General features: G+C 45.1%; 1 protein-coding gene across 1 annotated transcript in view; it reads right to left on the reverse strand.

Moving 5' to 3' along the window:
• Positions 1 to 22,978, reverse strand: part of COL9A3 (collagen type IX alpha 3 chain) — a 63,326-nt gene that overhangs the window by 22,215 nt on the left and 18,133 nt on the right. The window contains exons 3-11 of the mRNA XM_083146788.1: positions 20,186 to 20,221; positions 18,707 to 18,778; positions 17,183 to 17,236; positions 12,328 to 12,363; positions 11,203 to 11,226; positions 8,117 to 8,170; positions 7,278 to 7,331; positions 7,033 to 7,074; positions 5,625 to 5,681 (exon numbers count right to left, since the gene is read on the reverse strand). Coding sequence (XP_083002914.1) covers positions 5,625 to 5,681; positions 7,033 to 7,074; positions 7,278 to 7,331; positions 8,117 to 8,170; positions 11,203 to 11,226; positions 12,328 to 12,363; positions 17,183 to 17,236; positions 18,707 to 18,778; positions 20,186 to 20,221 — 429 coding nt within the window. The remainder of the gene's footprint in view (positions 1 to 5,624; positions 5,682 to 7,032; positions 7,075 to 7,277; positions 7,332 to 8,116; positions 8,171 to 11,202; positions 11,227 to 12,327; positions 12,364 to 17,182; positions 17,237 to 18,706; positions 18,779 to 20,185; positions 20,222 to 22,978) is intronic.

The raw sequence follows: 22,978 nt of genomic DNA on the forward strand, positions 1-22,978 counted from the left end.
CCGGCTTTATTCACAGTGCTGCACATTGTGTGCAGCACTGTGTGCACTGGGGGAATTGAAATAGCCAGGAGTAGGGGACTGCAGCACTGAATACTACAGGCGGGCAGCCCTTGGCTCTCTGCCCGCTGTCAGTGCATACAATTCTTCCTGGAGGTAGTGGCTGTCCCCCAACACTGGGAGCAAATGTTCCCCATTGGCAACGAGCATTTATTTATTCCCACATGGCAATGACCATGTAACCCCCATGGCAACGGTCATGGAATCCCACATGGCAATAAGCATGTATTCCCCCTTGGCAACAAGCATGTAATCCCATATGGCAACAAGTATAGAACCCCTGGCAATAAACATGTTATCCCACATGGCAACAAACATGGAACCCCTGGCAACGAGCATGTAATCCCAGATGGCAACGAACATGTAATCCCACATGGCAATGAACATAGAACCCCTGGCAATGAGCATGTAATCCCAGATGGCAACGAACATGTAATCCCACATGGCAATGAACATGTAATCCCACATGGCAATGAACATGGAACCCCTGGCAATGAGCATGTAGTAAGCAGCATGAATGTTGCCTAATTTGTAATAGGCATTACGGTGTTTGGCATAATACGTAATGGACATGATGGTGTGTGGGTTAACGTGTAATGTGCATTACGGTGTCAATTTTTGCTGCGCGTCTTCGGAGCGCAATGTCCCTGTTTGTTGAATTTATTGTGCATTTTGGCTCAATGCATGTGGCATTATGTGAATTTTGTCTCAATCCGCATGACATAATGTGAATTTTGTCTCAATCCATGTGGCATTATGTGAATTTTGTCTCAATCCGTGTGGCATTATGGGAATTTGGGCTCATTCCGTTTGGCATCATGTGTAAGGGGCAAGTATAATGGGGTCTACTATTTTGTTGCATAATGTGTAGAAGTGGTATATGATGTAGTACACTACACTCAAGGACACGCCCCCTTCTGCATGGTCACACCCCTTTCCCCGAGAGCCTGCCCTGCGCGCACTACTACATTCTTCACTTTTGATGCCAAGGTGGGCCTGTGTACTTTAAAGGCCAGGGTCTATGTATAATACCATTCCACTCTCTCTCTCCACGGGCATACTGCCAACCCCCATCCCCTCCCTCTCATGGTGCCCCCCCCCTGTAATTTTCTCCTGGATCCGCCCCTGGGCCTGTTAACCTATTGTATGTATCGACCTACCCCTGTCAACCTTTAGTGGTTGACCTAATGTATGTCAACTCTAGGACCCATACCCAAATCAGGGATCCAACAGAATGGTGCCACCATGGAAAGGAGGAACCAGAGACTGGATAAAAGTCTGTGTTTTGAGATCAGATGGAGACTGGGGGTGAAATTTAATAGAATGAGATATTTGGCAAGAAATCGCCAGTTTTTTTAAAGAGGCAATCATTTACACTTCAAAATCAAACTGGCTTTGCAGTATAAATGATTGCCACTTTAAACTACCTGTATCTCTCATTGTATTAAATTTCCCCCTGGGTGTTTTCTGAGCAGAATATGGGAACTGTGCAGAACCACAGCTGCCGCTGGAATGAATGAGGAATCACAGAGCTATTGAGCAGCAAATTGTCTGAAATCATGCTACCAAATTGAGGAGAGCATGTGGCAGCATAAGGAGAAAAGGCTCTGTAGCCGAAGATTAATTCCAGACAGAATACCAAAATATTGCCTTATAAGACAGCAAAGCAATATACTAAACTTGTATGTACTCCATGGCCCGTATTCAGATCTGATTGCAGTACAAAGTTGTTCTCAAAATGGGCAAAACCATGTGCACTGCAGGTGGGGTAGATGTAACATGTATAGAGAAAGTCAGATTTGGGGAGTTATTTTGTTTCTGTGCAGTTTTTTAAAGGGGCAATCATTTACACTGCAAAACCAGTTTGATTTTGCAGTGTAAATGATTGCTGCTTTTAAAAAAACTCTCTCCTCCATCTCCTATTAAATTTCACCCAACGTCTCTTTCGCCCACCACAAGCATTAGATCATACATGCCAGTTGTATACATGTTACATGTAGTATGAATGGGGAGTCCCAGAGTGCCCATACACATGTGTTTAGTGACATTACAAGAGGAGCCACATGTGTATTAGCCTAGGGCAACTGGAACCTTTAATCGGGCCCTGGGTGCAGTAGTATTTGCTGGATAAACTCCAAGCATGCTCTCTGACATTTACCCATTGTAAATTGCTTGTCAGTGACCTGCTATAGTAACCAATTGGACAGGGCATTAACTAGGTGTGTGCCAGTGATGCCTTGCCCACAGCACATCTGCACTGTAGGTGCACCGCTGGTGTACACCCTCCAACCCTGTCAGTGCTACAGACAGTGACAGCGAGTCACTTCCGCACTGAGCTGTGTTTCCAAGCCACCTGCTGAGCGGATCCCTGAGTCTAGTGCGAGGAGGGGGAGCGATGATTGTGATCCCTGTGTCCTAGACTCAACGCTCTGCTCGGCAGGCGACACTGTGACCGGACCTGTCGATTCAGTGAGTATCTGCAGGCTGTCAAACAGAGTGCCGTGCTGGAGAGGATGTGCTGCCAGGAGAGCAGCAGGAACACAAGTGGGCACTGGTATGTGACCCAACACAAGAGAGGAGATGTGACACAGGGGAAGGGAGGATCGGGGGCATGGCTGACACTGGGGGGTGCTACTTAGGGAAGAAAATCCCGAGGCATTTTTTCAATCCCGGGATTCGGGATTGAAAAATGCTCAATCACGGGATCCCGGGATTGGCTTCCCTAATTAGAAAAAAACGCCCCGGCCACCCTGCACATTCACAGAACTTACATTTCCGGGTGCTGGGTGGGCGAGCGTGCAGATATTGCTGGGAGCCGGGTGGGCTGCAGGTATTTCCGCTGGGTGGGTGGGCAGCTGGCCGGGCGGGTGGGCAGCTGGCCGGGCGGGTGGGCAGCTGGGCGGGTAGCTGGTCGGGTGGGCAGCTGGGCGGGCGTGCACTGTGTGCTGTGCTGATAAACCGGGTTGCTGGGTGTGTGGGCGGCTGTGTGACAGCTGACCTCATCACGCTGCGCAGGCGGCACGCCGGGTATGGGAGAAACCGGGCAGCGTCTGAGCGGGTGTTCAGACGCTGCCCGGCATCGTGCAGTCTAATCCCGGAATTGGAATCTCCAATCCCGGGATTGAAATCCCGGCATTTTGGGGGCCAAATCCCGGGATCCCACCCTAGTGCTACTCTTGTGAGTATTATGCAGTGGGTCTACCTGGCGTAGTGTGTCTTAGGGGCTGTACCTGGTGCAGTGTGTATAAGTGGCATAATGTGAATATCGGACACTACTGTATGGTGTAATGTAAATTGGTACCATTATGTGGCCATGCCGTTTTCCCATGAAACACCCTTAAAAAAATTGCCGAGCGCCTCCGCCACACACTGTCCCTGTTTTCACTATGCATCTACTTATAGCACTGCAATTGGATGCTTAAAAAAATTGACCCTAATGTGTGACTGTATGTGTGTTGGGCAATATAGAATCTATGCTACAGTGCAGCAGGGACAGAGTTCTCTAAATAAATAATGCTTTCAAAATAAAGTATAATCCTATTAGGAAGACAATAGTTCATATTTCAGTCCTGAAATATGCACTATATTTAATACAGGTAATTTAAGACAAGAAATCACAGCAATCACATAAAGCTTAGCAAAGTAGATTCAACAAATCACATCATGTAAAATAAAAAAAAGACAGTAAATATTGCAGATTATGTTACAGTTCAATAACAAAGAATCTAGTGGATCGAAACATTCAGCAGTGTCAAAGAGCAATGTAAGGCACATCAATTCTAATGTAGGGTACACACCAGAACGATTATGATTGCACGCTGATCGTTTTCCCTGAAACGATTTCCTTGAAATGGTTGCACGATGGATTGGAGCACACGATCTGCAAAGGATCTGTACCCAATCCAATGCAAAGAATGAATCTTTAGTGCAGCAGGTAAAATCTCCGCATTGATAACATGCACAATTCTGCTCTTTTTACATACAATCGGTCGGAAGATGCATCGAAATTGGGGGAATTGAACCCAAATCGTTCTGGTATGTATCACAACGCTCACACACAGAAGTCCGGGCAAGGGGCGCGGAGCCGGGCAATTTGCACATAGGAACACCCAGTGTTTCATGGGTGTTCCCATGGGCTGCGGCGCTGCAGAACACTTGTGGCGCCTTATAAATAAAATTATAATAATAACAATGGGCTGCGAAATTCGCAGATTTGCAAGTCAACCAGAATAAGGGCCCATATACGCACCAAGGTACCTTTGGTATGCTGTTCGCAGCGAGCAATCAGTTGCAGAGTGATTAACAGATTTGCCCTGACATATTTTCCACTATTACCCCCTTTGACACCGCACCTCAGACCCAGGTTTTTGGTGGGTCGAGATGCGGTGTGAAAACACCATGCCTTATAACCCAGGACCACCAACCCAGATTATAAAAAGGGTTAAACTCAGCCCCCCTCTGTATAATGGGCGACACTGGTTTATTGTGAAAGAGCCGGACTCGGTTCGGAGCAGGGTTGGACCCGAGAACGAGATCCCAGGTCCGACCCGCCAAATGTGATGTGAAAGTGATATGTCAGGGAAACTAACATTTTTGTATAATGAGGAATCCAAACATACTGAATGAGTGCAAACAGTCAATAAATTATATTACAACTCAAGGAAAAGAAGGAACATATGAGACTAGGCCAATCATGTCTGAACTTTAAATGAAGTGATTGCAGTTCATAATATGAAGGAACCGAACACAAATTCTGTGTTTTTTCTATCAGAGTTCACTAGATCTAGAATCCGAACCTCTGTGCAAATCCCAGGAGCGAACGGGTTCGGCGAGTTTGACACTCACCGAGCCATTCGCTCTGGGATGGGAGGGCCGGGGGCAGGTATGGGAACACCAAGTGTTTTATGGGCGTCCCCATAAAAACGCTGGGCGTTCCCTTGAGAATGCAAGTGTGGCGATGCCTACTTGGGGCAGGCAGCTAGACGTCAGCACCTGCCCCGTAATTGGCGGATAACGGATGGAATAAAAGTCAGTCTAGACTGACTTATTACCGAAGGGAAGAAAAATGGGTGGATGTTCATCGACCTTCAAATGATTTCTCTCTCATTTGGCTGCATGTGAGGGGATGTGCTCGCATAGAGAATTCTGGCGCCATGTAGGGATGGGGGGGGGGGGGGCAGGCACTCGGCTGGGGGTGTTTACCTGTTCGCTAGGCTGCCATTACAGGAAATCTAGCAAACAAGTATGAATCAGGCCCTAAGTAGATTATGAAATCAATAAGATCAGTGGAAATTACAAAAACAAAGCAATGAAATGACCGTTGTTTTAAAATATTTCATAAACAAACCTACAAGCCAACATTCTAATCATTCCAACATTTATTTGGTGTTGACATGCTGCATGCCAACATCCCAGCACAGCAACAGCATTAAAATAAACATAGAACAAGGAGCTCATGAAGATCTAAATAGGAGTGCAACATGAAAACCTAAAACACCACAAATGTAACAATAATAAATGTAACAACAATAAAATACATTATAGGAATATATAAAATACAATTATACCTTAAATCCTGGCATTCCAGGAGGGCCTGGTGGTCCTGGTGGGCAAATAGCTGGGCACTGATTAAAAGAACAAAGGGATGGTTAATGCTCAGCCTAACTTCCAACACAGATGGAAAAGATACGGTACTTGTGTATTAGCAGGGCGCCCGGCTACGCTACGCTGACAACGTACCTTAGGCTATGTTGTCAGCGTAGTGTAGCCGGGCGCCCTGCTAATATGTGTGTAGTGCATTATACTTACCCTCAACAGTGTCCCCGGCGCCAGCGTTCCCCTCCTCCGGCACTCGCCTCCTCCATTACACTCCCCGGTCGCAGCAATGTACGTAATTCAGCGTACTGCCGCTGGGGGGGGGGGCATCACATGGTTTCCCTGCTCCCCCAGCGGCACTACGCTAATTGCATACATTGCTGCCGCCGGGGAGTGTCATGGAGGAGGCGAGTGCTGGAGGAGGGGAACCCTGGCGCCGGGGACACCGTTAACTAGAAGTGACATGGAGGAGGCGAGTGCCGGAGAAGGGGAACACTGGCATCATTGAGGGTAAGTATAATGCACTACACACACACACACACACACAACACACACACACAACACACATGTCACCCACTAACACAATCATATCCCCACTATCCACGTCATACCCCCAGTGTCCACGTGGGTGTGGAGTTAATTTCATAAAGTGTGGCGAGCCACCGAGCCCGAAGCGTGGCGAGCGCAGCGTGCCCCGCGAGGGGACACGGATACGCATCACCTCGCGGGGCTCGCTGCGCTCACCACACTTTTTAAAATAACTCCACGCTCACGTGGATACTGGGGGTATGACATGCATAGTGGGGATAAGAACCATTGTGTATTAGCACAGCTCCTGAACAAGTTACGTAACTTACAGCATAGTGGTGTATTGGTATTCTCAATACACCACTACGCAAACTACGTGATGGGCGCCCTGCTAATACACAAGTACCAAAGATACTATAATTTTTGGTTACAGTTATGCACTATTTCCCCTTGGTGACTGGATTGACAAGCTTCTGTCTTTTCCAGAGAAGTCGTCATGCGTGAAAGCACCAATTGCTACTAGTTCAGTGCAATCATTGTGTTTATTGGTAAGATTTGTATTATTGCTGTCCCTGGTTACTGAGTAAAATCTCAAAGCACACTTTGTGGGGGATAAACTTTATACTTTCCTTTCTAGAGCTATAAAACTGACCACTGGCAGAGGTATTGTTTTGTCTTGTCTTTCTTTGACCTTTACAGTTTAAGGTGGACCTGTGTCATTTTAAAATCTTATTGGCTACAGGTATAAAGTGGCAGACCCACATAGCATACATGCAGACAGACATTTGTTTTGAATAGTTGTTCCTATGTTCTACACAGAGCTGCATAAATCCAACCCATAGAAGTGCTTACCTGCAGGTCTCCATTGCCATCAGGAACAACTCCAGGAAGACCCTAGGGTGCAATGGTACACAGAATACATGAATGCAAGGGAACGTACATGCATGTTAGTGTATGTAAATGTGGTATGTGTAAGATGTTGTCGAGTGACAGAAAGGGTATCACTGGCCCCATCTTCTAATAATAATCATTGACTACCATATGTTATGTTTATAATATCAACAAAGAAAGTATGTGTGCGGATTGTTTTGACTTACTGGAGGGCCTGGTGGGCCAGGGGGTCCGGGCAGACCAGCGGGGCCAGAAGGTCCCTGGAGAAAAAAAAAAAGGTTGTAAAGAAAATGTCAACAGAAATAAAATATAAAGACAATTTACATTGAATGTTTCAGAGGTACAGCTACTGGAATATAAGTGACGTAACCATAAATTTCACTTCATAGAAAAGACTGATCCATTATAAAAAATTCAGTTAAAAACCTATTACTTCTTTTATACTTCATCAACCAAATCCACAGTTGAAAACAATTACCCCAATTGGAAAATGCCGGCCTGACTTCAGATAGAGCAATACAGTATTTAAATTTACTTTGTAAAGTAGGTTGATGACCTCTGTGAACCCAACACATGTGTGACAGAATGTGTGATGTCCAATGGAACAATGCCTCACACATAACAAGTCAAAGATTTTAAATTCAAAGGCATTCATAAAAAGTTACTAGTATCTTCTTTATATAAAGGACCACTGGGGAGATTAATCAAAGCTTGGGGAGAGATAAAGTACCAACCAATCAGCTCCAAACTGTCATTTTTCAAATAGTCGGCAACATGACATACGCTGATTAACTAGAACTGTATCTCTCTCCAAGCTTTATTAAATCCCTGTCTATATAACATGGGATTAATGTTCTTCAAACTAATCATAAGTAACCTCCAATACACACAGAGGTAACACAATTCAGTTACTGGTCTACTCTGAAGTTGTAATGTGTACATTTCCTGTGCAGCACTAAGTACTGTTTTCTTTCAGAGTTACATTACACATCTTCTCATAAAACAGAAGACTCTATGGCCAAAGGTTCATGAAAAGAGCACCTACCACTGGTCCTTGGGGGCCTTTACCACCTGGTAATCCACTGGGTCCAGCTAGACCCTGAAAGGATAATAAATATTAGGTACAGCAGGAGAGACCTCACATACAAATCAGATGTTTAAGTGGTGACAGCGAGTACTATTACATGACTACAGGTAAAAATGATGCTAGGTTTCCAGGCAATTGTAGCAAAAGAAGACCACTGAAGAGATAGGGAGGCAAGCCAATGATGAAGGATTCAAATAGGCACATGAGGAAGGATACGGGCAGGCCACTGAGCAGAGATACGGGCAGGCAAATGAGGAAGAATAGGGGCAGGCGAATGAGGAAGGATACGGGCAGGCTAATGAGAAAGGATACGGGCAGGCCAATGAGAAAGGATACGGGCAGGCCACCGAGCAGAGATGCGGGCAGGCCGCCGAGCAGAGATGCGGGCAGGCCGCCGAGCAGAGATGCGGGCAGGCCGCCGAGCAGAGATGCGGGCAGGCCGCCGAGCAGAGATGCGGGCAGGCCGCCGAGCAGAGATGCGGGGAGGCCGCCGAGCAGAGACGCGGGGAGGCCGCCGAGCAGAGACACGGGCAGGCCTCCGAGCAGAGACACGGGCAGGCCTCCGAGCAGAGACACGGGCAGGCCACCGAGGAGGAGTGCAGGCAGGCCACCGAGGAGGAGTGCAGACAAGCCACCGAGGAGGAGTGCAGGCAGGCCGCCGAGGAGGAGTGCAGGCAGGCCACCGAGAAGGAGTGCAGGCAGGCCGCCGAGAAGGAGTGCAGGCAGGCCGCCGAGAAGGAGTGCAGGCAGGCCGCCGAGAAGGAGTGCAGGCAGGCCGCCGAGAAGGAGTGCAGGCAGGCCACTGAGGAGATACAGATAGAGCCATCCTCATCTAGCCCTTTAATAGGATTAAGTGAGCCAGAGCCGTCGGACTTAATCATATGCTAATCCCCTACTGTATTGTTCTATGTATTGTATTGCAGCTGAGAACAATAGGCCTTGGTGAGCCATGGCTCACCATGGCTATCCATAGATGGCTAGTTGAAGAAGGCTCCATCTGTATGCTGGCAGGCTACTGAGGAGAAATACAGGCAGGCCACTGAGGAAATAGGTGGTCTGGTCCCTGGGGAGGGATGTGAGCAGGGCACGGAGGAGGGATACCTGCCCGGGATATCCGGACAGCGGATCGACGGGGTGGAGATCGACAATACCATGGTCGACCACTAGAGGTAGACGGTGTCTAGTTAGATGCCTATTCTTGATCATCGGTGTTTATATAGACAGAGACGAATGATTAATAGTAGGTAAGCATAGACAGGATCCTTGTCGACAGTAGCAAGGACGACGCAAGTTTTTCAAATTTTTTGGGTGCTGGTCCACTTGGATCCTACTCTACTATCCAAGTGGACATAGATTAGGAATATAATAATGTGCCAAGTGTAGCGAGGCACCGCGCCTGAAGCATGGTGAGCAATGCGAGGGGACACAGTGTCCACGGGCACACCACTGACATTCGGCACCAAAAAAAGATGAAAAACCTGTGCTTCCATTGCTCTCCCATCACTGTCTATCTAAATGCCGACGACTAAGTATAGGCGTCTAACTAGACGCCATCGACTTCCAGTGGTAAATCATGGTAATGTTGACCTAAACATTGTCAATGCAGTATACCATAACCCCGGCCAGAGCATGGAGGAGGGATGCATGCAAGCTGGGAGAGAGTCAAATAAGACATGAAAGAGATATGGGGAATCCACGGAGGAAGTATAAAGTGACAGGCCTCAGAGGAGGGATAAATGGCAGACTGGTCAGAGGTGGGATAAGTGGTAGGCAAGCAATGGAGGTAAAAATGAAGGCAAAAAGCCATAGAGGAAAAATGGAGACACAACATGCCACACTAGACAAATTACAGGATTTATATATAATATAAATAATAGGTACTTGTTTCCTAGCACGGCCACAATCTTATGGATCGTGTACCTTTAAGTTAAGGTACACGATCCATACGATGGACCCGATTTCCTTTGAAATCAGGTCCATTTTGCCGGCTAGGACACAATATCGGGGGCATCGCGTCGGTCGGGACCATTAACATTGGTCCCGACGCGACCGACGCGATGCCCCCGATTTCCCCATAGGCTTCAATGTTAAAAAATATTTTAACATTGAAATCGTGTCGGGAAAGGTAAAATATCGGGGGCATCGCGTCGGTCGGGACCATTAACATTGGTCCCGACGCGATGCCCCCGATTTTTCCATAGGCTTCAATGTTAAAATATTTTTTAACATTGAAATAGTGAGAAAATGTGAAATGGGCCAATATGACCCATTTCACATTATAGATGTCCCCGTCGTCACCCCACGATAGACGCCAACCCGAAGCGTGGCGAGCGCAGCGAGCCCGCGAGGGGCGGCGGTGCGCGTCCTCCGACCTTTTCATTCCCCTACTATCCACGTCGGCGTGGAGTTGAGAATAGAATAGTGTGGCGAGCGCAGCGAGCCACCGAGCCCGAAGTGTGGCGAGCGCAGCGAGCCCCGCGAGGGGACGCGTATAACTTCACAGGTATACGCGTCCGCTCGCCACGCTTCGGGCTCGGTGGCTCGCTGCGCTCGCCACACTATTCTATTCTCAAGTCCACGCCGACGTGGATAGTAGGGGAATGAAAAGGTCGGAGGACGCGCACCGCCGCCCCTCGCGGGCTCGCTGCGCTCACCACGCTTCGGGTTGGCGTCTATCGTGGGGTGGGGTTTACGGCGTTAAATTTGGGGGGGTTGGGAATATTTTACATTGAATCCAATGTAAAATCGGGTCCCAGGGACCCGATTTACATTTCATTCAATAAAAAAATCGGGTCGAAAATCGGTCGGTCGCGTCGATCGCATCGCATGCGACCAAATCGCATGCGATGCGATCGACCCGATTTTTCCGACACGACCACCCCGATGTAAATCGGTGTGGCCGTGCTAGGAAACAAATACCAAATAATATACATTATATATAATATAATATACATAATACATTTTATATATATATATATATATATATATATATATATGTGTGTGTGTAATATATATGCAGAAGGAAATTCACTTCTAAGACTTACAGGAGGTCCTGGTGGTCCTCGTCCCTGTGAAGTTAAAAGAAAACAAAACCATTAAAGCAGATTTATAATAAACTGATAAAAACTATTAGAATCCATGCCATCCAGGCCAGACCTACAGTTTAGCTATGAAATGTCACATTGTTTATCGTGTACTGTAGCTAACCTCCAAATGCAGTGCAGACTGAAAATAGCTCTTCAGATAAATCTTTGGGCTACTCCATATAAGTAAAGAACTGATAGCCCTGACGAGTATTATTGCAATGCAGATAAAAGCATACTTTATGCACCATAATCATCTTAGTCGATACTTCTCTCCCCTAGACCTTTTTGAAAACTTCCATTTCTTGACACTAAATACAGGCTAGTCTACTAGTGTCAGGAGATAATGGGGGAAATTTACTAAGATGTGTATTCTACTTCACATGTGATGCTGCTTCGGGACCCTACGCCTGGGTAATGAACCCACATTACGCACCTCTCAGCACTTCTGTATAAACGTTCCAAAACTGAACTGATGAATATGATCACATTGCTTGGTAGGGTCAGATTTGAAAATAAACTACAAGAATCCATCCTACCATTTATAAACAGATGATACTGGTGTTGGGAATGTTTTCTTGCTACAGATTAGGCTGCATAAAACCAATATAGCATTGATGAAGTGCCACAGCCTATCTGGCTGAGTGTTAGCTGCTAACCATGAGCATCCCTCTTCTATTGGATACTTCCAGCCACATATCGCAAACCTCACATCCTATCAGGTTAGTCCCTTTTAAATGACAATGGGATTAGTGCTCTTCACCGGTCCTTAATGCAATAGAGGGACTATATGATGGTGGAACAGGATATGTTCATCATGAATACACAGCCACAAATCTTATCCAACTGCTGACTTTATCATGGCAACATCAACCAGAATATCTAGGGAATGTTTCTAGCAACTAATCTCTTTCTATAATATGCATTCAGAGAGTTGAGGACTGCAGTGTGCATTCTGTCCAGGATTATGTATGGTGTAGTTGGTAAAAATATAGCACTCAATAAGAATTTGATAAAAGCCTCTATGAGTTGAGGGTTAGGACTTTGAGTCTCTAGTAGTTCCTGTGGTTTGGAGTGTGTACTCACTGCAGGTCCATCTGGCCCAGGTGGTCCAATACTTCCCTAAAAAGAAACAACATAAAAGCTGTTATTGAAGAGTTCTCTCCACCTCCTTTCTGATAAAGCATTATGATATATATATATGTATATAGGTATTTTATGAAATAACAACTCCCAGACACCCCTCATTCCCATCTTTAGCACTCTCTTACGGGCACTGGCGTAGCTAGAAATTTTTCTCCCCCCCCCCCCCAAGATGTACTATGGACGTCTCTGGCTGACTGGCGACCCAGGCAGCAGTGAGTGGTCCCGCTCCGTGCATATCTAATGAGCAGGGACCCAGTGCAGTGTATATTGAATGAGCAGGTCCCTGCCCCATGCATATGTAATGAGCGGGACCCCTGGGTCGACTGTCAGTTCAGCCAGCGGCACCCTCCACAGACCCCGCTGGCACTGCTCCCCCAAGCCACCGCCGGGTCTGCCACATATGTAGCTACGCCACTGCTTATGGGCCGTACACACGTAGCAACCCACTGATGCTAGATGATTCAGAATGCTCAGTATGATCGCTCAACACAAATCGATGCTCTAGCCATGTGTGCTGACTGTTCTGTCAGGGCTAGCGTGCTCCTGTGAGAACACTGGCCCTGAGCGATGTAGTTAAATTACGTAAAATTGCTCAGAAAACACCAGCATATCGATACGTGTGTAGGGCCCAGTAGATCCATAGGTAAGGACCCTCATACTTGATATAAACCCCATGAGATAAAACTGTACTACCTGTAGCAAGATCTTGTTAATAGGAATGAATGGGATCACTGTGATTGGTCACTTCATAGGAACTCCGCAATTACACCGTTATTTTCTACCAGCAGCATTTTCCCCCATTTCTCTCTACATATCCTTGGTACCATATAGTTTATAGAGTTTCTCAGGTTCGAGTAAATAATTGTCTAGTTAGCCTATCCTAAATATTGGACCAGTATGAGAAATCCTGCTATTATTAACACTAATTTCTTCCGAACCCCATCAGATCCATCCAATGTGATAGATGTGAAATGATCGCATTGGATGGATCTGATGGGCGGCGAAGAAATTTGCAATGGATAATATGGAACTTTTGAGATAGGCTGGGGAAGGGAAGAGATTTGACAGTAACGGGTGGAGGAGAGATGGATAGGATGGAACAGGGAAGAGATGGATTTGATGCAGTGGAGAAGAGATGAACAGTATAGGACTGGGAAAAGATGGATAATATGGGATGGAGGAGATATGGATAGGATGGACAGAGAAAGATTGATAGGATGGAGCAGGGAAGAACTTAACAGGATGAGGCAGGATAAACATGGATAGAAAAAAATTAAGAGGATGGGGCAGGGGACAGATGGCATACTGTGAGTGATTTGCTTCTGCAATGGCAGATAACTGGGTCAATAGGATTTTCTCCTTCAAACTCTATGCAAGCCATCCACCATCCACACCAAAAAGATGAATTGTATGAGATTATGGAAAAAGATAGATAGGTTAAGAAGCAGAAAAGAAGTATCTGATTGGATAGGGAAAATATGGAGGGGGTGGGGAAGAAGATGGATAAGAAAGGGTGTGTTAAAAAGGCAAAGGGTGGTGATGGCAAGATTGATGAGATGAGTTAATAATGTGGCTAAGATGCAGCGTGGTGGGGAATGTGCGGGAAAGATGAATGGTGACATGTATAGGAAAGATGGATGGTGTGGGGCATGAGAAAGACATCATTTTGGAGGTTACAGAACAATGTGGTGGAATTAATTTTTAGTGGAAACAACTCAATACTCTGGTTCATGAAGCAAACATATGTAGTGAGAACAATGATTTTGAACAGATTATCTCCATTCTCGTACCCAAAAATCAGGGGTGTAAAGGGAGTTATTTGTTTTGTTTCAGTCTACAAAATAGCTGGCACACACTGTGGCCCCTGATTCTAATTCCTTCGGTCCCCCACGTGTTTGCACGGGGTACCGATGGTGAAGTACTGTGCATATACATATTCTTATATGCATATGTGCTGGGCTTCTGTCTGGACATCTTCGCCAACCTGCACAGCCGGCGTGATGTTCGCACAGGGGGAACAGGAAGGGGCAGGGGCGGCGCTGGGACATGGGAACGCCTAGCGTTTCATGGGCATCCCCATGCAAATACTGGACATTCCCATGCAAATGTGGCCATGACGAAGTGTGCCGAGGGCGGGCTGCTGACGTCACATGACATTGTCCAACCAGGGCTGCCACTAGGAATTTTGGGTCCCGGGACTGATTTCAAGTCCGAGCCCCTCCATCCCCCCCCCTTCACTTACCACCTGACTCAGCAGGTCCCGAAGCACAGGCTTCTTGGTACTCTTTACCTAGAACGGCACCCATCGCGACCATCGCGACCATCGAATGCACTAAAAAACGGGTGCGATGCGATGCCCGCGATTTCCCATAGGGACCAATGTTAAAAGTGAGATTGGACGCGATTTTAGTGTTCAATGCCTCAATGCCTGCGATTTTTCCATAGGAAACAATGTTAAATGGGCCACAGAGCCCTAATAGTCCCCCTGAAGTCTGAAATGGCCCCCACAATTTTTAGCGGCACCCCACGATCAACGTCAACCCGAAGCGCGGCGAGCCCGCGAGGGGCGGCGGTACGCGTCCTCCGACCTTTTCATACCCCCACTATCCACGTCGGCGTGGAGTTGAGAATAGAATAGTGTGGCGAGCGCAGCGAGCCACCGAGCCCGAAGCGTGGCGAGCGGACGCGGATACCTTCACAGGTAAACGCGTCCCCTCGCGGGCTTCACAGGTGTCCGCGTCGCCACGGACACCTGTGAAGCCCGCGAGGGGACGCGGATACCTGTGAAGGTATCCGCGTCCGCTCGCCACGCTTCGGGCTCGGTGGCTCGCTGCGCTCGCCACACTATTCTATTCTCAACTCCACGCCGACGTGGATAGTGGGGGTATGAAAAGGTCGGAGGACGCGTACCGCCGCCCCTCGCGGGCTCGCTGCGCTCACCACGCTGTGGCCCATTTAACATTGTTTCCTATGTAAAAATCGCGGGCATTGAGGCATTTAACACTAAAATCGCGTCCAATCTGACTTTTAACATTGATCCCTATGGGAAAATCGCGAGCATCGCGTCGCACCTGTTTTTTATGTACCCGCGATGCCCACGATTTTTTACCCCCGACGCCCGCGATGCTAATCGCGGGCGCCGTTCTAGGTAAAGAGTACCGGCTTCTTCAATGCAGGATGCCATTGGCCAATTAAAATGCAGCACCGGCTGATGGGCCAATCAGAGCTCGTGTACCGGCAGCCACTCTGATTGGCTAACAGTACACTAGCTCTGATTGGCTCAAAAGCCGGTGCAGCATTTCAATTGGCCGCCGGCGACCTGCATTGAAGAAGCCTGTGCCGGGACCTGCTGAGTCCCTAGGACCAAGCGCAGCGCAGGCAGCACAGTGGAGGGTTGCGGTGGGCAAAATGAAATCCCCGGGTCCTCCCTGAGGCTGGGGCCTTGGACAGCTGTACCCACAGCACCCCCCAGTTGGCGGCCCTGGTTCCAACATGTATTAACCAGTTCTCTCATAGGAGCTAAGGTGGAGACTTCTGTATCATGTCATGTCACACTACAGTCTCAAGATTCTCATGCACATGATCAGCAGTCATCTAGGTGACCATCTTGGGACAGAACATGAAGCTTACTAGAAGCCTGGCTTACAGGAAGAGTTGAGTCTGCACTGTAACAAACTCCTCTTTCAACAACAGTGTTTTCAGAAACACCCTTTGCAAATCAAGCTTCTAGTATCATTCCAATTCATTGTCATATAAATATGTGGGTACTTATATGTTAGTTGGGCGCCAACTATAGTTAGTATGCTCATACCCCCACTATCCATGTCGGTGTAGAGATGATTTTATATAGTGTGGCGAGCGCAGCGAGCCACCAAGCCCGAAGCGTGGTGAGCGTACGCGTAAAACTAAGCAAAATAGCTTAGTGGGCACCCAACTAACATATAAGTACCAATATTTGTTTATTTTACATAAACTATTTGTTTTATTGCTCTTTATGAGGTAATATGGATATCAATTCACTTATATACTTATCATTTGCATTGTATATTGTCGGAAATTTGCTTAATTGTTGATATAATTTATGATTAGAAAGTATCACACTATTTTTGGTATTTTCCCTTTCCTCACATATTGTTGGTATCCAAAACATCTCTAAAACACCGACTTAGTAAAGTATGTTTTTACCCTTGATTTATTTATTTATCACTGCACTTTATTTTGGGCCTACCAGTTAGAACCTAGGGCATTTATACCACTTCTGTCTATTTTAAACTATCTAAAATATATTAACCATAGTATTTGTGGGTTTGGAATACCCTGTATTTAAAAAAACGCTTTATGCGTGTTCTAAAGCTATCTACACATTAGACAAGACTGCAAACGACGCAATGTCATCCATACTTTCCATTGAACTGCATGGAACTCCCTGAAAAACAATATAGTGCATACACATGCACAATTGTACACACAATATCATCAGTAGCCACATCCAGGAGTATGCTGTCATAGATGATATCCTCAGATTAAGCTGCATATACAGATGACGGAAGATGTCACCAACAACCCACAGGAGTGTATATCGAACTGGATATACACGTAAATTTTGTTACAGTATGACATTATTGTGCCTATTGTTTAAGAAATCGTCTAATTTGTACACATCTTTACCATTTTGTAAGATAGCATTGTGTATCTCAGAGAATGTAATGCCGAAATTAGGATTCCGCCAAGAAATGTTAGAAGTGGTAACGGCCTGGCTCCTGGTGTTTCTTTAGATTCTGCACCAATAACCTACCCGTTCCCCAGGGGGTCCATCAGGCCCAGGTTTCCCATCAGGTCCTGTTAGCCCCTAGAAAAGAAAAATAATAATTAAAAAGGTTAATTATGAATTGTGACAATTAGAACCAAGTACTCTGTTGTAATATAACTATTGTTTCCTTTAATTGTTGTGTTAAAGGGAAACAAAACTAACTGCCATGATGATCCCATGAGGAGGATGACTTTATGGCAGAGTTCAACAGGATTTTAGCTATTTTATTACCATACAAAGCAAGTCAACAAAAATAGGTCACCTGGAGAACATCAGATGAATAGTTACCCATGTACACACATTCCATAAATTACATTTTCTGATATTAACATTGATCACATCAATATGTCCATTTGGTACTTATGTATTATCTGGGCTCCCATGTCAAATGCACCCCATTTTTTCATACCCCTACTATCCAACTATGCATGGAGTTGATTTTATATAGTGTGGTGAGCGCAGCGAGCCCCGCGAGGGGACGCGGTCTCATAAGAAAAACGGGAGCCCAGATATTACATAAGTACCGTCCATTTTTACAAAACAAATCTGAATATAAAAGAATAAAGTGGTAAAGAGTACAAGAAAATATATCATGAAGATGGAAAAACAAATCTAAAATATTTTTTTTGCACATTATTTTTTAATTCTAATTCTCTTTTGGATTATAGCCCTGATTCAGACTTGATCATAAATGCTAAATCTCTCTCAAATGGACAAAGCCATGCTGCACTGCAGGTGGGGCAGATGTAACATGTGCAGAGAGAGTTAGATTTGGGCGAGTTATTTTGTTACTGTGCAGGGTAAATACTGGCTGCTTTATTTTTTATTTAAACACTGCAGTTTACTCTCTCTTCACATGTTACATTTGCCCCACCTGCAGGTGCTGGGTGGCCTCCCGACCTTTGGGAATCTGATGATCATTACACCGGCGTCGGAATCCTGACTGTTGAAAGCCCGACAGTCGCGATCCCAACTTACACAATCTATTTTCCCTCCTGTAATTACAACCTGACAAATCCATCAATCCATATGTCACAGTGATCTAGCCCTTATCAGGAATAATGGGCCCCATACATCAGCAATCACAATTTATGGATTTCCAGATACAGGGATTTTTTGGCCAGATAAATGGATTTTACAATCTATCTGACTTTGCCCACACATTACAGATTTATTTCAGTGATCGGCAGATTTTTCCATCTAAAGATTGCATCTTCATATCTGGAAATTGCCCAATCGATTGTCATTTCAGCTGTTCATAATGTAAATAGATGAAGAAGACGAATTGGGAATGCCCACACATATAAAAAAGATCTGCAGATAATACCAGAATATTAAACATGTTTAAAAACCTGATTGACAATTTTGATTGGGATTGCCAAAAGGGTGAGCCCACACATCTAAAATTAATTGTGGCAATCATCTCCATATCTGAAAATTGTCACAATTAATTGCTGATGTATGGGGCCCTTAACCTACAAATAAAGTAAAAATGATTAAGATACTTACATCAATTCCTGGTAATCCGGAGAGCCCTGCTTTTCCAGCCAGTCCTGCTTTTCCAGGGGTTCCTTTTGGTCCCTATAAATGTAAAACACATAACAATTTGACAAACCACCGAGAATATATGTGGAATACCTGGATATTCAGTAATCTACAAAACGTCAGAAGATTTCTTTCTGAAGATGTATTTTACCAGACACTTTACAGCAGGTCTACACATGGAATACATATGGATGAGCGGCGTTGGGGATGTCGTTGGTCTGAATACCGACATCAGCATCCCAATGCAGGGTATTCTAACAGGGGTCCAGTAAGCATACTTACCTTCCTTCTGCCGAAGACACAGCCTAATCCTAAACCTGACTGCTAGCATACTGTATGTTGCCTTCCTCTGCTTTATGCTGGCCATAATCAACGCAATTAATACTAAACAAATATGCTAGGTACAGTTTAAAATAGCAACAGTGTTTAGATTAGGGGTGGTCAAACCAGACGTCGAGAGCTACCAACCAACCGCTTTCCAGGCCACCTGTGGATCTGTAGAATGTGTCAGTTAGGAATGAATGCAGCACAAATTTAAAAATGTGACAGTTAGAAATGGCTACACCTGGGCATCAGCTAGGTGATCTGTTGGTAGATCTTGTGGAACAGTTTGTCCACCCCTGGTCTAAATTGTCAATAGGCCAACTCCAGAAGCTCAACAGTCAATAAACCAAAAGGTAAACAGGGTCAAAAGGCAGATATGAATTTAGGTTGACAATCAACATGGTCCAAAAGTCAACACATGAAAAAAAAAATAGACACCTTTTTTTAAGCCCTAATCAAAACCCTCCCCCTAGTGCCTAACCCTTTCCCTCTCTAGTGCCTAACGCTAACCACCCCCTCATGCATAAACCTAACCTTCCTCCATGTTCCTAACCCGAACTGTCCCCTTCCCATAGCCTAACACTTTCCCTCTCACAATGCTTAATCTTACCACAGTGCCTAAGCTTGACCTTAAAAATCTAAAAAAGATCTGAAAAACAATGTCATCCTCAATGTGACAACCATTTGCACGTCACCCTTTTGACCCTGTTAACCTAAGTCCATGTGGACCTGTGAACCTTACTGACTCTTGGCCATCTGGTGACCGTATCTTCCATCAGTGCGTATAGATCACAATAGGGCCTAACAGCAATTATGGTCATACTTAATAGGAAAATTACTGGATGTGTTTGTTAATATGCTCATGAGAGAACAGATGGCTCCTTTTATCGTATGCATGTTGTCATCAGGGCCTAATGATGCTAGAAGTGTTCTGGTTGCCTGACTCGAATTGTCCAATTTCGCTATATTTGTTCAAAACATCTGACATTGTTATTTTCGGCAGATCATCCTTGTGTGGTCAGCTTTAGTATAATACTTAATGCAATCGTGCCACATTTATTGGGAACTTTTGCTACTTTACCATGTCAACTGTTTTTGGAGTTCTTTCTTTATACTCACCGGGCGTCCAGGTAAACCAGGGGGACCCAATTCACCCTGTTAGAAATAAATAGGTGGTGTCAAATGCTTGAATACAATTTCCATAATGACAGTAAAGGTATATTCAACTAGTAAAACTACCCAAGGGGCACAGTAAACATAGTATTATAAAGAAAAATGTATAAATGAATAATTCAAAATAATTTATATTGATTAAATACAGATACGAGACTATAATGATATATAATAGGGCAGTATGTATGGTGTAATGGTTAGCATTACTGCCTCACAGCACTGAAGTGATGAGTTCGATGAATGTGTGTGCATGTACATGTGGTAGGGAATATCGATTGTAAGCTCCACTGGGGCAGTGAATGTTCAAATATTCTCTGTAAAACGCTGTGGAATATGTGTGCGCTATATAAATTAGTGTTAATAAATAATATTAGAAACATATGAACAATATACACATGATTAAATTGAGCCCACCTCCCCATTGCAGTTGGTAAAAATATAATTTAAAAGCTCATGCACACTGTGGGCAGGATGTAATGCAGTCTCAGATCACCGGATGTGCGGGATGCTGGACGATCTCAGAGACTTTTTAAAGAGGCAATCACATACAAAACAAACAAAACATGCCTTGTTAAGGGTTGCCTCTTTAAAAAAAATGTCTGAGATCGTCCGGCAACTTGCACGTCTTGCGATCTCATACTGCATTACATTGTACCGATAGTACTTGATTCACAGAGGAAGCAAATGCATTCACAGATGTGCACAGCAGCTGTGTGAAAATATGCAAATGTCTCTTCTGCCTGGAGTTTTATTGGGATGCAGTCATTTGGTCTAAAGCATGATGGTCGACACCATTAGGATCTACATGGGAAAAGCTCGACATGGGTCTAGGTCGACATAGGAAAAGGGCGACATGGTTCTTGGTCGAAAGGTCATTAGTTCGACAATATCTAGGTCGACAGTCAAAAAGGTCGACATGGGGTTTTTCACTGTTTTTTTTTTAGCCGACATGTGCAGACAGGCAGTATTTCATGCCCTACCATCCACTAGGGTGTGGCGGGAGAATAAAATAGTGTGCCCGACGCATAGCGAGCGATGCGAGGGGATGCGGTGCACTTGAAACTGTGTCCATGTCGTCTGTGTTGACATACAGGTAAAAAACAGTGAAAAACCCCATGTCGACCTTTTGACTGTTGACATAGACATTGCCAAACTAATGACCTGTCGAACTAACGACCTATCGAAATAATGACCTTTCAAACTTCAACCATGTCTACCTTTTCCCGTGTCGACCTAGACCCATGTCGATCTAGACCCATGTCGACCTAATGGTGTTGACCTAATGACTGTCGACCATCATTCTGTAGACCAAATTATCCCAACCAGTTTTATTGAGATGCCCACTAGCAGTTTAGCAAATCCTGTAGGCTGCATACAAAAACTCAGCATCGATTGCAGTTTACATTATCAAAATTCTGCCTAGTCCTATAGTTAAAATAATTGATGGTGATTGTTTTATGAAAATTATTTATAATCATCATTGTTGTCTGGAAATGTTATGACCAAATAATAAATTAAAATAGCTATCACTCCCAATAGGGATACAGTCATTGGGTCTAAAGCAAGTTGGTCGACAATCGTTAGGTCAACCCCGTTAGGTCGACATGGGTCAAGGTCAACATGAGTTTAGGTCTACAGGTCATTAGGTCAACACAAGCATTAGGTCAACAGTCAAAAGGTCGACACGGGGTTTTTCACTTTTTTTTTGAGCCGACATGTGCCGACAGACGGTATTTCATGCCCTACCATCCACTAGGGTGTGGCGGGAGAGTAAAATAGTGTGCCGAGCGCAGTGAGGCACTGTGCCCGAAGCATTGTGAGTGAAGCGAGGGGATGCGGTGCACTGGAAACTGTGTCCATGTCGAATGTGTCAACATTTGGGTAAAAAAACTGAAAAACCCCATGTCAACCTTTTGACTGTCTACCTAGACACGCTAGACCTAATGCTTGACCTGTCGACCTAACCTAGACCCATGTAGACCTAGAACCATGTCGACATTTCCCCATGTCGATCTAACAGTTTCGACCTAATGGTTGTCGACCAACTTGCTGAATGATCCCAACCCTCCCAATACACACTCTTGTAAATCTATCAACATTCTGGCTTAACACAGCACTAAACAACGTAATTGTTTCCAGCATTGGGCGGTAATGACAAGATGAAACATTGTTTCACAGTATCGCAACAGTATCAAGTCATTGCACTGTGATGTGAATGCATTATAGAACTGAAATCAACTCATACAGAAACACTCTATGGTAAGCATGCAACCAGTCTACCATTCTCCTATCAATTATTTTGAATAGGGATGGTTTTAGGAGGATACATCACCAACAGGAATATATGAGGGGGACAATGTAATAGCAGATAAGATTAATAATTATTTCTGCTCAGTTTTCACTGCTGAAAGAGAGGGGAAGGGGCCACAGTTAAGTTGCAAGGATAGTCAGAAAACTGAGGGAGAAACAAGTACATTTACAGAGGAGAAAGTCCTCACAGAACTCTCAAAACTGAAAGTAGATAAATGGGTCCAGATGGGATACATCTAAGGATACTAAAATAGCTTAAAGGGGAGCTGGTAAAACCAATAACAGAGGACTGGAAACCAGCGAATGTAGTCCCACTGCACAAAAGTGGAAGAAAGGAAGAGGTAAGCAACTATCAGGAAGCTGAGGAAGCTTAACTGCGAAGCGCGTGCCTGCTAGCGGTGCGCAGGCAGTTCTGTTTGCTAATTTATT

Source organism: Crinia signifera, chromosome 6 (genome assembly GCF_055691185.1).
Source record: "Crinia signifera chromosome 6, ASM5569118v1, whole genome shotgun sequence".
NCBI lineage: Eukaryota > Metazoa > Chordata > Amphibia > Anura > Myobatrachidae > Crinia > Crinia signifera.